General features: G+C 43.1%; 2 protein-coding genes across 5 annotated transcripts in view; one reads left to right on the top strand and one right to left on the bottom strand.

The window, feature by feature from the left end:
* Positions 1–9,448, top strand: mfap2 (microfibril associated protein 2). The gene is made up of 9 exons (XM_086117641.1): positions 1–127; positions 1,514–1,573; positions 2,824–2,871; positions 2,978–3,004; positions 4,564–4,653; positions 4,731–4,772; positions 4,849–4,936; positions 7,632–7,705; positions 7,770–9,448. The coding sequence occupies exons 2-9, from the start codon at positions 1,543–1,545 to the stop codon at positions 7,874–7,876; spliced, it is 507 nt and encodes a 168-aa protein (XP_085973767.1). The 5' UTR covers positions 1–127; positions 1,514–1,542; the 3' UTR covers positions 7,877–9,448.
* crocc (ciliary rootlet coiled-coil, rootletin) overlaps positions 9,058–14,735 on the bottom strand; it is a 20,509-nt gene continuing 14,831 nt past the window's right edge. For all 4 annotated transcript variants that reach the window (XM_086117638.1, XM_086117637.1, XM_086117636.1 and 1 more), the window contains 7 exons: positions 13,917–14,132; positions 13,148–13,372; positions 12,912–13,061; positions 11,720–11,920; positions 11,434–11,565; positions 10,905–11,078; positions 9,058–10,457 (listed from right to left, as the gene is read on the bottom strand). In XM_086117638.1, coding sequence (XP_085973764.1) covers positions 10,371–10,457; positions 10,905–11,078; positions 11,434–11,565; positions 11,720–11,920; positions 12,912–13,061; positions 13,148–13,372; positions 13,917–14,132 — 1,185 coding nt within the window. In that variant the 3' untranslated portion in view covers positions 9,058–10,370. The remainder of the gene's footprint in view (positions 10,458–10,904; positions 11,079–11,433; positions 11,566–11,719; positions 11,921–12,911; positions 13,062–13,147; positions 13,373–13,916; positions 14,133–14,735) is intronic.

Below are 14,735 nucleotides of genomic sequence, written 5' to 3' on the forward strand. Positions count from 1 at the left end.
TCACGGGGAGGCTGGACGGGGAGGAGACTTGACAAGCTGGGTGGTGCAATGTGGCGCTGCAAAGTCTTCCAGCACTCACGGGGCGGGAAGGTGGAAGACAGTCGCAGCACATTGAGCCAAAGCTTTGGTAAGTGGGCACTCTTTGCCTCCTTTACAGGGTTTTTTTTCCTCATCTGCATGCATTTGTACTTTGTCATGTACTTGACTTAGCTGAGGCTTGAAAAGGGAATCGACCAATGATTACGTTTAATGCACTTCAACTTTACATTCTGCAACTGTGCACAGAGGTGTTGAGGTCATGTGGCCCTATGTTTTCACTAGGGGGTGGGGGGGTGTAGGGAGGAGTAACTACGGTTAAGCCCCAGCAATAATTGCAGGGAGATTGCCAACGGGGGAAACTGCCAGACAAGGGGGTCAGTGAGGGCAAAAAGGGGAGGGGGAGTTGAATCAGGCTCTAATTTATTTTGTTAGAAAACAGAAAAGCTTCATTTTAAGTCAAGAGCATTTGTGGTTTCTGTTCAGAGAATCTAGTTCATAAGTGTATGTGGGGGGTGTGTATTGTGGGGGTCTCTGGTGAGGAAAAGAGGGGGGGGGGGGGGTTAATAGCTCCCAGATGTGTGCTGTGAAAACATATGGCCTTTGATGCCACTGTGACGCACCATTGGAATTTGTCCGTGTGTGAGTGTGTTTTCCTATGCTGGTGCACCCAAAACGTGAGATTTTACTTAACCTGAGGTCCACAATTACAATCCTGCCCCCCCCCCCAAAAAAAGCAGCATGCTGATATGCCTGGTGCATTTTTTGAGTCCCCTTGGAGTCATTTACAGTTAGTCTCCCAAAACTTGGCAATAAGCATCCAAAAACGTGAAAAAAAAAGCCCAAATGTCATCACGCTTTGGGTTGTGTGGATGATGGTCGAGTAGAGTGGAGAAGCTGTAGGAGGAGCGTTAACAGTTTTCCACACAGTAGAAAAACATCGTCATTAATGTCAGAGGGCGACCGCTTTCGATTGATTTCAATGATGTCATTCACGTGGACAGAATGTTGATGCTGTTGCTGTTTTTAGGCCCTTTACTCAACCAGGAGCCCATTTGCTTCGAGGAAGAAAATAGGGGGACTAAAGCAAAGGGGGGCAGGGGGGGGGGGCGGCAAAAGGGAAATGAGGGATGTGGACGCAGACGGCTACAAGGAGGGGAGGGAGTGGGGGATGAGAGAGTGGGTGCCGGGGTCCGCCGTTTCTTTTCCTGGAATGCAGCCACAGACTGTCTGCTGCAGAGGGGAAAAGTGGGAAAACAGAGCAATTGTTCTTAGGAAGGAGAGACTTTCCACATTCTTGCTGTCATACCCCCCCCCCCCCACCTCCCCATTTAATTTTCTTTGACTGGGGCCAGTAGAGGGGGTGAAGGGGGCCGTGTGGGGGGTTGAGAGGTTACAAAGGACATGCACCAAAAAAAAAAAAACCTTGATGCTGCTCTCATTTATCCATTTTTTCCCCTGCTGATTTTCTCCACAGTGAGAGTGTGACTACCTCCGAGAGCAACCATGAGAGCCCTCCTCTTGATCTGCATGCCAGGTAACGCCACCTTGTCACGAATAAAGTGACACGGCCCTCAGGAAGAACTCGAAAGCGCTTGTCAAAGATCATTTTGATGGACACTTATGACGTTTGGTTCTTTGCTATTTTAACCCTTTTAGGGGACAGCGGTAACTGCAGTGCACAGCCTATCATGTTATCAGGTTACAGGGTGCGTGAAAGGGTTAGATTATATTCATTTAATGTTAAGACATTGATTATGGGAAAGATTGAAGTCGAGTCAGATTTATTTCTAGAGCCCTTAATCACATCAAGTCTCAATCTTCACAATATTAATCGACAATCATTTATCAAGGTAGGAAACGTAAATACTAATAGGCGACACTTCTACATGAGGATACATTTTCAAATCATGGTTTATGTGACATTCCTAGAAAATCACAAGGTTGCATTACAGGTGAATTCTTTTTAGAATAGGCTCGCACACTTTACATGTCGTCGTACACTGGACCCATGTTGCTGACTGGAGAGATTAGTCGTTTACAAGAGATCAGTAGGTTTTCACGATTCTATATATACTGTATATATATTTTTAATTATTATTATAGCTCACCATGAACATCCATCCATCCATTTTCCAATCCGCTTATCCACACAAGGGTCGCGGGGGATGCTGGAGCCTATCCCAGCCGTCTTCGGGCAGTAGGCGGCGGACACCCTGAACCGGTTGCCAGCCAATCGCAGGGCACACAGAGACGAACAACCAATCCCAGCACACACTCACACCTCGGGACAATTTAGAGTGTTCAATCAGCCTGCCATGCATGTTTTTGGAATGTGGGAGGAAACCGGAGTACCCGGAGAAAACCCACGCAGGCACGGGGAGAACATGCAAACTCCACACAGGAAGGCCGGACCCACGACCTCTGCACGACCTCATCGTGAACAATAACCACAAATTATCTGTCTCAAGAAATAAGCAGATTTCATTCGAATCAATCAAGATGATCTCTCTACTATCATTTAAAAAAAAATAGAAGTACTGAAATAAAGCTTTTCTCTGCTATTCCCATTTGGAGATGCATCTTTCTATAGATGAACCGTCAAAGTGAGCAACAGATTCAGGAATATTAAAACCACCTTTGATTTCAACCAAATAGGCATAAAACATGCAGCAGCTTTGATAGGGATAAAGCGAATGCGCATCTGTGACCTAAATTTGAATACTCATAAAAGCTGACCGAAATACGGCCAGTGTGCTTTTCATGTCTTGTTATTTCTCCCAACAGTTGTGCTGCTCGCCCAGGCTCAGTACCAGGAACAGTTTCCTTTTCTTGGTGAGTTCACGAAACTGGCGTTGTTCTTCACTTGGCCATGGAATAGAAACTTAATCTCCATAGATGACGTCAGCAGTGTTGATCTATGTATTGTTTTCTTTTCTAGAGGACTATGGGCCCGATTATTTGCCAGGTAAAGCATATTTTGATTCATCTATAGAGTGTACAGTGTGTATTATGCTGTATGTGAAATTATATTTAACCACCGGCCACAATGCCCACTGGTATAGCCGCATGTGTATTTGCATTTTTCAAATGTGTAAATCTGGCAGAGTGGTTAAGCACACGCACTGCAAAGTTGTCAAGTTGTGGGTTTGAATCCAGACTATGGCTTTCCAGTGTAAGGTCTGCACGTTCGCCCCATGCTTTCGTGAATGCCCTCCCGCTTCCTCCCACATTTCCAAAAACAATCATGTCAAGTTAGTTGATGACTGTTAATTGCCGTCGGTGTGAATGTGAGACTGAATGGTTGTTTGCCCATATGTGATTTGCAATTGGTTGGTGAGCAGTTCAGGGCGGGCGCCGCCATTTGTCTTGGGCAAGAGCCGGGATAGGCTGCCGCAACGCTAATACGGATAAGCAGCACAGAAAATGATTGAATGGATGGAGGTGTTAAATTCAAAGAGTTAGACTAATTTTTAAATTGTAGATTCATTACATGGATGGAAAGCTATGTTTCAGGAGGACAGTGTTGTGTTTTCTTAAAATTTGATCGACATGCTTATTAGGACATGTAAACACTTGCAAGTATTTGTAGAAATGGACTATCACTGTTGTTGATGTAGCTGTTGGTGTGCCCATTGTTCTCTAATTTCATGAATGACATCAATCCTGCACAGCGAGCGGTGTAACTCGGTGCGGAGGTGGATTATATTCGGTGTTGATAACACTGGTCAAAAAATGTTTCCTTTTTTAAAAAAAACTGAGATGAATAATATAATATCGTCGCTGTCCTGTGAAAAACACGTTTGTCAATTATTGTCATTTAAATTTTGGGGGCGTTAACAGGGTGTCCGAAATGCAGACATTTAGTACTACAGTATTTAGGAATTAGGGGTTAGGTTCACCAAAAGGGGATTTTTTTTACCCGAAACCCCCTAGCTATAAAATACAATGCATGGTCAAAATCCATATTGCGCAAACTTAAAGACAAAAATTGAAAATATCTCAAAAACCCGAGTACCGGTACTCCCAAAAAAGTAAAGACAGTTTTCAAATAAAAAATGTATTTTGGGATACATTAAGCCATCTCTGATTAAAAGTGGCTGTTGACCTGTGTAATTTAGCGAACGAATGCAGGAACAGCCGGCGGATCTGAAAGAGGGAGGTCCCTACCACTGTGAGAGTAATCACAGCTGATGCCATTTAAAAGTGTCTCCACTTATTCTCTTTAAATGCAGTGCGCCAGTCCTGCACTGACAGTCATGACATGACGAAGCACAGGCGACATGAGTAAAGGGGGCACTTAGGGGTCCAAAACATCTGCGTCATAAAATGGGCACCTGGAGACCGACCCTAAGGCCTGATCTTTTTGTATCCAAGAAGTAGCTTTCAGTTTCAAAATGGTTCTTGACCCCTGATCTAAAGTATGAGTTTGACATTCTCATGAGATTTTGCAGGTCCCGTTCAAATGCTTATTCATGTGCCCCCCCCCCCCCCACCAAAAAAAAAAAAATGTTTCCCCCTGTTCAGAGAGTCCGGATTCTGAGAATCATTATTCTGGTCCTGGAAATTTCCAGCAGCAGGTTCGAGTCGATCCCGCGATCCGTCCAGAAAAACCAGGTACGTCTGCTAAAAGCTTGACATTTCCATCTGGAAAATGAGTCTTGAGTTTTCTGTTCTTTTCATATGAATATCAGAGACTGATTTGGAGACGGAGCCCACAGAGCCCGGTCCTCTCGGTAAGAAAATGGAGCCGTTGACTTCTCGTTGAGAGATTCTTCTTTGTAAGCGTTGCCCGTGTCTCGGGACTTCCAGATTGCAGAGAGGAGCAGTATCCTTGCACCAGACTCTACTCCGTGCACAAACCATGCAAGCAGTGCCTGAACAGTCTCTGCTTTTACAGGTAGGTCGCACGTGGAACCGCTTACACGCGATGAGCTATTTACCCGAGCATCCCCGAACCATGTCATCATCTATTTTCTATTTATTAGCCAGAAAGCCCATCTGAACTCAGTCAGCCAACATGGCCTCAAGGATTTCAGTTTGGGGGGAAATTAAATACTCACAGATGCAAACATGCACACACTCAGACTTATTTCATTAAAGACCTCGAGCTCTGTAATCAGAGGAAGAATGCCCTTTTAATTATTTTTCTTTCTCTTCTTTCTTTTTTTTTTTTTTAAAAAAGACAAGTCCTTTTCTAGACAATGTTTTGTATAGTACACGTGGAATCTGATACGAATGCATCTGCTATCTAATCTAACATGAACAAAAAAAGTTTTCATCAGTGCTGCATGCTAATGCACACGTGGACGTATTTAACTCGAAAATTATCACTTTTTAAGTTATAAAAGCATGCAGTAATGGCATAAATACAATATAATACAGCCAAGGAGGGACACGCAAAGAGTTTCAGTCTCGGTAAGCCACAGTAATATTAGTCATTTTTCACAAAGGAAAAAGAATACAGTATCTACTGTATGCCAGTGAGTATTGTCCGTTTTGTTCAAATATCCGTTGCTTAGAGGGTTGTATCACCGCACAATGCCGATCCTATTCGTTAGCCCGTCTGTAGCATATTGCATTGTTTGTTAGCATAAGAGCGTTGACTAAGCAGACTATTTTAAAGTGAAGTTAAGTGGCTTTTTTTTTTAAAATACCAAGTTTTTAGTTTGATGTTTAGTTTGACAGTAAGGTCAAACCAGGAGAGGCAATAAACATCTTGAAGCCTCTTTTTTTATTTTTTTCTCTATCTGCCAAATGACCCAAACAATTGCTTGTAACTCAAAGAACTCACAGCCACTTTGTATCTGAGGGCACCACTGTACTCAGACACCACTTTAAGACCTCTTATTTCCTAGACCACAACAAGTGTGGGATTTGGACTCCATATTCTGTCACCATACTTCAAGAAATAATAATTTCTCTCATTTGAGAGGTTCTGTGTTAAAATACTCTTCTGGCTTACAACGAGGGGTTCATTTTTCTTCAAGTTGAAGTTAAACGTAGATGGATATGCTTCCTCTCCCCAAAAAGCAGCGGCCCATGTGTTGTGTTGTTTTGTTTGTTCGCCACAGGGAGAGATACAATTGACACAACCGGAACCACATTAAAGAGAATGGACTTGGAGCATGTGAATCATCAGATGTGATGAAGACTATTGGTATTTTCTTTGAAAGGCGGTGTTGTTTTCATTGAAAACCACAAAGGCCATTTTCCCTCCTTTTCAAAGGAGTTTGTTTATTCCGGCGGTGCTACTTGGTGGGCTTAATGGAGCATGAAAAAAAAAAGCATATGTGGGAAAGAGGTGCACACCAAAGAGGTGGAAAAATGAGTACGAGGATTACAAAAAAAGTTATCTTCTTTATGTGTATTGTATCCCTTTTCCAAGCAATCCACAGACTCTCAAAGTAATAAATGAGTGCCCAATTTAATCATGTTTAAAAATGACCAAATTCTTTGACAAGCCTTTTAAAGATCTCAAAATGCCTCACACTTTTCCTTAAGTGAGGCGGGTGAGCTGGAACCTTTTTGGATCTCCTTAACACTGGAAAAATTGTGGTTTTATTCACTTATTTATTTTAGCAGTCATAATGTGCTGTTGGGAAAACACAAAGCGCAGGCTGGCAGGGGAGACCCTTGGGAGTTGCAGTCAGGGCGCCATTAAAAATAAACTTTTCAGTCCGTTGGCATCACAGAAGTCCAAAATGAAGCCAAAAAATCTGGGGTCTGGCAGCCTTGGGTATGTAGAATTCATGGTCATCACAAAACGGGGAAAAATGTGAAGACACTGAATTACAGTGAGCAAGCACATGTTTACATTATATACACAATATGCTGTCTTTGTGGACTTTCCCCCTTTTACTTTATTGGGCTATTCCGCTCTACTGTAGGTAATTTCCAATTTGTGGCACTAAGTGAAAAAACATATATATACACCCTCATACTTTCCCTTTTGTCTCCAGGGTAGGCGCTTTTACGTATGTCCCTTGCCTGACCTCTTTTTTATGTCATTATAGTTTTTATGTTTGCAACCTTCCTAGGCCCAGGGGAGGATCTTCATCTGAAATTGTGTACACTCATTTGTTCTACACATGAGGCTTTTTTTTCTCTTTAAACTGGCGGACTACTTGGAAGGGGTCAGACTTATCTGGTTAGGGACAAAAACCTCAAGTACTACAGGAAGGGTTGGATTATGCAGTGGTGCCTTGAATACGAATGACGTTTGGAAGATTATTTGTTGTTGTTGTCGGTATAGTCTACGATTCTTCAAAAAAGAGGCTTCACGCTGTTTCATGCCACTATAGGAGGTTTAGTGTCAGTTTACTATCAAACTAAGCAAAAATTAAGAATTACACACCATGTTGCAAAATGTAATTAACCCTTTTGTCGGTGAGCTTAACCCAAACACATCATGGGAGTGGCCGTAGACAGGCTAATGAATAGCATTAATGTGGCAGTGATATACTGTAACACATTAAGGAACTAATTTTGAACACAAAAATTGCAGCAACACATGGTCAATATAACAATACTGTCATAATACGAAAAATGATGTGGTGTGAATGTTCCTCATCAGTTTCTCTGTTATTTTGCAGTCTGAGGCGTGTGTACGTCATCAACAAGGAAGTGTGTGTGAGGACCGTCTGTGCACATGAAGAGCTGCTTAGAGGTGAGACCACAATTTTTTTTCCCTTTTGACTCTGTGTTCTGACCGGGAACTCGCCTGTCTGTAGCGGACTTGTGTCGAGACCAGTTCTCGCGCTGCGGTGTGGCGGCATTGAGCGGCCACTGCGCGTCTGTGGGGGCAAGCTGCGGGAAGAGCTGCGGTGGTGGCTGCTGATGGATGCCCCCAACACCTCCTTGAGAAACTACAACCAACTGCAACCCTTCTCTTTCCTCACTGATATGTCCTGTCATGCAGTGTTTCCCAACCTTAATTAAGCCAAGGCACATATTTTACGCTAGAGTCACCTCACAGCCAACGACCAAACAAAAATGACACAAAAAGTATAGATTGTGGATACTCTCAGATTCAAGGATCTTCATTTCGGGGGAAAAAAATTGAAAGCTATTCACCGTTTTTGTGTCGAAAGCGCAATCTGGTGGCATCTTGGTGCCAAGGAGTCATGTTGATGTTTGGTAAGGAGCGTCATTTACACAAAAGTAGTCCTTTAAGTAGTTAGAGTGGTGCCTTGAGATAAGAGTCTAATTTGCTCTGTGACCATGCTTGTACTGTATCTCCTTACACTCTTATCTCAAATCATCTTGCCCCAATAAAGCCTCCTCCATCGCAGGGATTACGTTCCAGACCACCTCAGCAATACGTGAAATCCGCAATATAGAATCTAAATACTCCCTCGGCATGTTTTTATAGCATTCAGGATTTTTTAAACATCTTTAAACACACTTTAAAACAAGAGATCCACATTTCATATATTGAGAGAGAGAGCCATAAGAGCAGTCGATAAAATTAAAATATTGTACAGTGAAACAATGAAACAAATCAAAGATTTTTTTTCAAACTAGCCAACAAATCCCACAGTATACATCATGCCAAAAGTATGTTATAAAATTAATCTACAAGCGTGGCTTTCTGTAGGCGTAAAATGCAGGATGTTTGAGACACTCAATCTCTTTCTAATCTCCTCTGCAACAATGAGGTAGAGACTTTGTATTTTTTCTTCTTTCGAATGTACAGTTATACACAATATTGTGCCACTTCCTAGTGTCCTAAACCCTAAAATAAAGAACAATTATGGTGCAACTGAACGAAAAAAAAAAAATCCACAAAAGTAGCATGACCGCTAACCCGGACCCCACGATGGAGGAGGGTTTGCTGTAATCTATTCCAAACTCCCGACTAAACAGAAAAAAAAGTTTTTTCAGAAGAAAAATTCTACTCAAGAGTATCACAGTAGTAGTTCGTTATTTCCCAGGGCTCACTGGATGAGCTAATGGTTGGAAATCACCGCTATAATGTCACCTCTTCCTATTTCTCATGCACAGCTGTTTGCCCCCCCCCCCCCCCCCCCCACATGTATGATGAGCCTGTGCGTTTGGATCCGTATACTCCAAAGAAGCGGGATGACTGTAACAAATCACTGGTGCTATAAACTCATCACACTGGTGCTGTATTAAGAGATGCGACTGGCTGCGGAGACCCCTCAGTTTGTTTTGCATACTGTACCGTATTAATCACGCGCTTTGTATGTTGTTTTTTCTTATACTGTACCTAAAACAAAAGTCATTCAGTCAAAGCAGGCACTGACATCAGCCAAGAAGATGACCTCAGCTTTTTGAGCAGCAAGCGGGTAACAAAATGCTTTGAGAAGGCTTCTCCCAAAGCGCGACTGCTGCTTTGTAAAACTATCATCATTAAAAGATAATAAAATGTTTTTTGTTTTTTTTACAACAGCTTTTCAGCATGTGACTGACTCATTTATTCAGGTTCCACAAATGGTTATTCGATGTTACAAACACTCTGTACATGTGCCGTTGTTAAACATCTGGCAGAGTTCCCCAAACTTAATGCTGCAACTCAAAATGTCCCCTTTTTTTATTATCAAAAGGCTTTTGGATTCATGTTGGTTGGTATTTGATGTTATTTGTCATGACTTAACGTACAGTATATGTTCTCATTCTGAGAAAACAAAAAAAGTATTTTTGTGTACTAGAGAGGAACCATATCCGGGTAAAAGTTTGGGAAACCCTTGCAGCAGTTACACAGTGAGCCAATACTGTACTGTTGAAATAATTAGCATTTTAAAAAAAAATTACTTTTCCCTCACACTAAAAGCATATGACTTTTTATGGTTAGTACTAAAATAGCGTTTAGTATTGTAAATATGGCCTTTTCACTTTTTCGAGCAATTGTATTGCAGCTCTTCCTCCTGTTAACATAATCGTTGGAATGTGGACGAAAAATAGCTTATACTTTATTCAAATGACAGGCAGGCTCAAATCCACTTAGTGGCCACTACATTAGGTACACCAGCCCAGTTTACAAGAACCAAACCAGTTTTGCCTTTTCAAAGATATGCTCTATTTTGATTGACACTAGAATGACACTGCATCACACTGAGGGCTGCGTTTCGGAGTTTGTTCCCCAGTGTCGCCGAAGAAGGCCACCAAAATTTAAGAGACATCTCTCAGTATGATGGAGTGTGAAAATGAACGTCTTTATAAAAAACTGAATTGTTGATACAGATCATTCAATTGTGCAGATAATACCGAATATCGAGGCGTGTGAGTTCACATTTTTGCTTTTCGGCCACCGGTGATGTCATTTTCCCTGATGGTGGCGCGGCTGCTGCTGCTGCTGCTTCTTCTTCTTCTCAGTTGGCCGTGGAAAGAAATGAGGACGGAAGTGACGGCTGTCGCCGTTTCATCTCCTGTTGTAGCTGCTCCTTCAGGGTCGACACCTGCACACAGAACAATGTTCACAGAGATGATTCAATCTATTGAATCACATGCTTCATTTATTTGATTTATTTTACACATTTTTAACACATCGCAACATAAAACAAATGACATTTAAACATCCTGCCAAAACAGACCAATTGCCAATTTTTGTCCGTTTTGCTCTCTGTTGTGAAGTTAAACAATTACTATCAAGTATTATAAAATAGTCAAATGTCCTGCCTGTAATTAATAAGCAGTAAGGGAGCCAAAAATAAGTTATTTTATTAATTCAATTTTTTTTTTTGGTTGAAATTATTTGTCCGATTACTATAAACAGTTATCTAAATTTTCATTGAACCCATGCTGCCTGCATCAAAATCAGGCTACCGAACCACGACACAGTCACACAAGAAAAATGTTATTTTGTGTTCCCGACACACTCAGAGTTGCAAGGCCTTGCTACCTACCTGCTCCTCCAGACCTTTGACCCGATGCCGGTGCGTGCGCTCCCTGGAGCCCAGAGTCCTCTCCAGGTCCCTGAAGCTGGCCCTCAGCCTCTCAGCCTCATGCTGGGTCTCATCACGCTGCCTGACCAAACTCTCACACACGCTGTGGGACTGCTCCATGTCAGCCATCTGCGTCTACTCATGACACACACACACACACACACACACACACACACACACACACACACACACACACACACACACACACACACACACACACACACACACACACACACACACACACACACACACACACACACACACACACACACAGTGAGAGAGGAAGCGTGGGCTGACCATTAAGCATGTTCAAGTCTATAAAACAAAAACGGGATGGATGACATCATGCTTAATGATGGCTTAGGAGATTCAGTGCAAAGCTTAAAAAGAAGAAAAAAAAATCCTGTTATAATCTAGCCATCGTGAACCACGTACAGCACATATCAGACACACAAATTGTCCATCCTTCCATTGTAGATGTGTATGTTACCTGCAGCATGAGAATCTGCTGCTGGGCTTCCTGCAGCTCCTGTTCCGCAGTGTTCAGGGAGCGATCCAATCGGTTTCTCTCGGCCGAAAGGCGCATGCTGCCCTCTTCGCTCTTCAGCTTCTGACGCTCGACCTGAGCAGGGATGCATTTAATTTTCATGTAATGTATAGCCAGAAATAGTGACTGTTGCAGTGTTAGTGCAAGCATCTCTTTTGTTGAGTGGCTCTTATTTTATTTTTTTTTTGCGCAACACCCAGGGTTCAGTTTCGAGGTCAGGAGACGATACCTTATCAAGCGTATTCCTCAAGGCATTTTTATCCTTCTCCAACCGCACCGCTTGCCTCTCTGCATCCTTCTTCTCCGTTTCCAGCATGGCCACAGCTTTCTGCAGACTACGCAGACGCTCCTCCACCATGGCCCGCTCCACCTGAGCCGCCTGGGCGCCGCGCTGGGCGTCAGCGAGGCTGGCCGAACGCTGCCGCAAAGCCTGCCGCACAATGAACGACAACACAAGAGTGGTAGGCAACATCTGAGACGCTAGCGTGCTGCGGATGAAACATGGCGATCACACGTGGTCTCTTGAGTGAAGCTCCTGAGACGCAGTTAAATAAGGCACAAATCCTCCAAGTGGTCTACGGTGTGTCCAGCTTCCATTTGGGGATGAGTAGAGTACAGGATCCGCAATGTATCCCAGTGGACAACGTCTAGATTAACGTAGATTTGAGCGTGCTTGCCAACAGCCAGGCGTCGTGATCCCTACCCCCTGTGTCGCAGCACATTTGTGCGCCTTGAAAGTTCAGGAGGTGCGCCATCGGAAAATATCCAATTTCATTTAATTCGTGGGAAAATTATGATTGATGCACCGTATTGGCCCGAATATAAGACGGCCCTGATTATAAGACGACACCCTCTTTTTCAAAACTCAAATTTGAAAAAAGACTTTTTGAACACCAAATTCATTTTTACACAGAAAATAATTACAGTCCATCTGAAACAAATGATTATAACAATATATTTGACAGATTCAAATCTTAAAATCTGAACATTTAAATATGTAAACTAAAGTGCAATCACATTCGTAAATGAATGGCTTCTGGTTTTTGAAATGCAAATTACATCATAACTTCTCCTCAGCTGCCGGTTAACTTGGCCGAACTTTGACCCACTTTTCTCCAGATTGTCGCTAAGTTTCACTTCTATTTTTTTCTTCTCTTTTCTTTCTTACCGCTATTTTTTATTTTTCTTCTTCGTGCTACCGCTATTTTTATTTTTATTCTTCGTGACAGGGGTTCGCTTTGGCCTGGGGAGTCAAGTTCAGCAGTCGCTTCAATGGTATCTGGCGCCATCTAGCGTCGTGGATGGGTATAATGTCTAGACGCCGAATATAAGACGACCCCCAGTTTTTCAGTCTTATTTCAATGCAAAAAACACCGTCTCATATTCGGGCCAATACGGTAGTTGGTGAACAGGATCTCCACCTCCTGGCTCTTGGTGAACTCGGCCTCCACTTGCTCTCGTTGGAGCTGGCTCTGGTGCAGCTCACTCTGCAGGCTGTGCATGCGCTCGTTGAGGGTAGCCATGTTGCGCCTGGCCTCGCTTAACGACGAGCGGGATTCATCGATTCGCTCCTGATGGATACAAGGTTCCATTAAATGACCATTTTAGCGCATCTACAGCCCCGTTGTCTCACGCTGATTTTATTTGCGCCCCCAACCTGGAGGTGTTGTTTCTCCTGCTCGGTCATACTCAAGGCCTTCTGCAAGGCAGTTAGGCGGCTCTGAGCGCTGCCGTGAGCAGCCGCCAACTCCTGCAGGCTTTGGTTGAGGGAGGCATTCTTCTCCCGCAGCACAGCTTCGTTTTCCTCGGCTTTGAGCAGAGCCTGACTCAGTTGCTCCACTTCCGTCTGAAGCAGGGACACTCGGCCTTCCCCGTCTGTTACCTGTGATGTTTACCCCCAAAATAACAGCAGAGGAGTGCAGTGTCAATAATTCCGATTCAGTAAGTTAAAAAAAAAAAGAGCAGTTACGATCAACCCACTCAGTGAGCTGTTAATTTAACAATAAAGTTTAATAATATGTAATTTTTTTGCGGGGGACACTGAAAATTTTGGCTCCCTCATTTGTCGGCATGAGTGTACTTTGCGCGCTTCCAACGAGTCGGTTTATGCTTCCATCATGTTACCATGCGTATCTCCTGCACTGAATTGAAAGGGAATGAGATGAGCCCACAACGGCGCAAACGCCCATTTCTAAACATGTGCATCTATGAAAATATGAAAAGAAGGATTACTCCACCCATGTGAGACACCAAAATATGAGAAAATATGAGAAACTCCTCTCATTATGATACACTGCAGTTGGAAACAACTACAACCACATTATTGAATTTCATGAAATAAAAACATAAAATCAGCTAATAAAGCAAAAGCATAAAATTACGATGTTGCTCAGAGAACCAACAAGCGACAAATGATTTGACTGTACCTGTTTAAGCAGAGCCTCATGGCGATCATGGGAGGCCTGGCTCTCGGCCTCCCGGTCTCCGAGGCTCAGTCTGAGTCTCTGCAGCTCGCCTTCCAGACTGCGCCGACCCACCTCAACCCGGGTGGCCCGCGCTTCGGACGCCTCCAGCGCCTCCCTCAGGCGCCTCCTCTCGGCCTCCAGTCGCACATCTGCAGCTCGCTGCTTATCCAGTTGTTCCTGGAGAAGTGGAGGGAGGGCAGAGGTGACAGAAGAATTCATTTGTTTGACGTTAGGCTCATAATGGAGGCTTGGAAATGTTAGCTTCACACGTTTCTAAAGCTCTCATTCTAATTTTTGCTCTCTCATCAATGAGGTTTTCCATTATCTGCTACGAGCCATCAGGTGGCCATGTTTTCATAAGGTAGCACATGTTGTGTTCAAATGTACAATGGGAGTAATTATTTTTGTTGTGTGTTTCGTTATTCCAAGTGGGATGTCAATAAACGTCTTAAAGCATGCTAGGGGAGGGTAAAATAACTTACATAGCATGCTTGTTGCAAGCATCGAATTTCTTGGATTCTAATGTTTTTATGATCATCACAAGCCAAAATTGATATGGTGATTCATTTTTGATGAATCGCCCAGCCCTAATGGAAAGTATGTTAACCTCAAAAGAGAACCTGTACAGTAAAGTAAGGTTTGATGATGTGATCATTTAATTCTGGAACATGATTTCCATTTCCATTCTTCCTTATGGGTATGATTACTTAAAAAAAAGACAAAAAATTGACCATTGTTCTAAAACAAACTGTGTTCAACCTTTGTTGTTCTTCTAGGCTA

The sequence above is a fragment of the Hippocampus guttulatus genome, chromosome 8, assembly GCF_054856545.1.
Source record: "Hippocampus guttulatus isolate MCC_2025c chromosome 8, RoL_Hgut_1.0, whole genome shotgun sequence".
NCBI classification, from domain to species: domain Eukaryota; kingdom Metazoa; phylum Chordata; class Actinopteri; order Syngnathiformes; family Syngnathidae; genus Hippocampus; species Hippocampus guttulatus.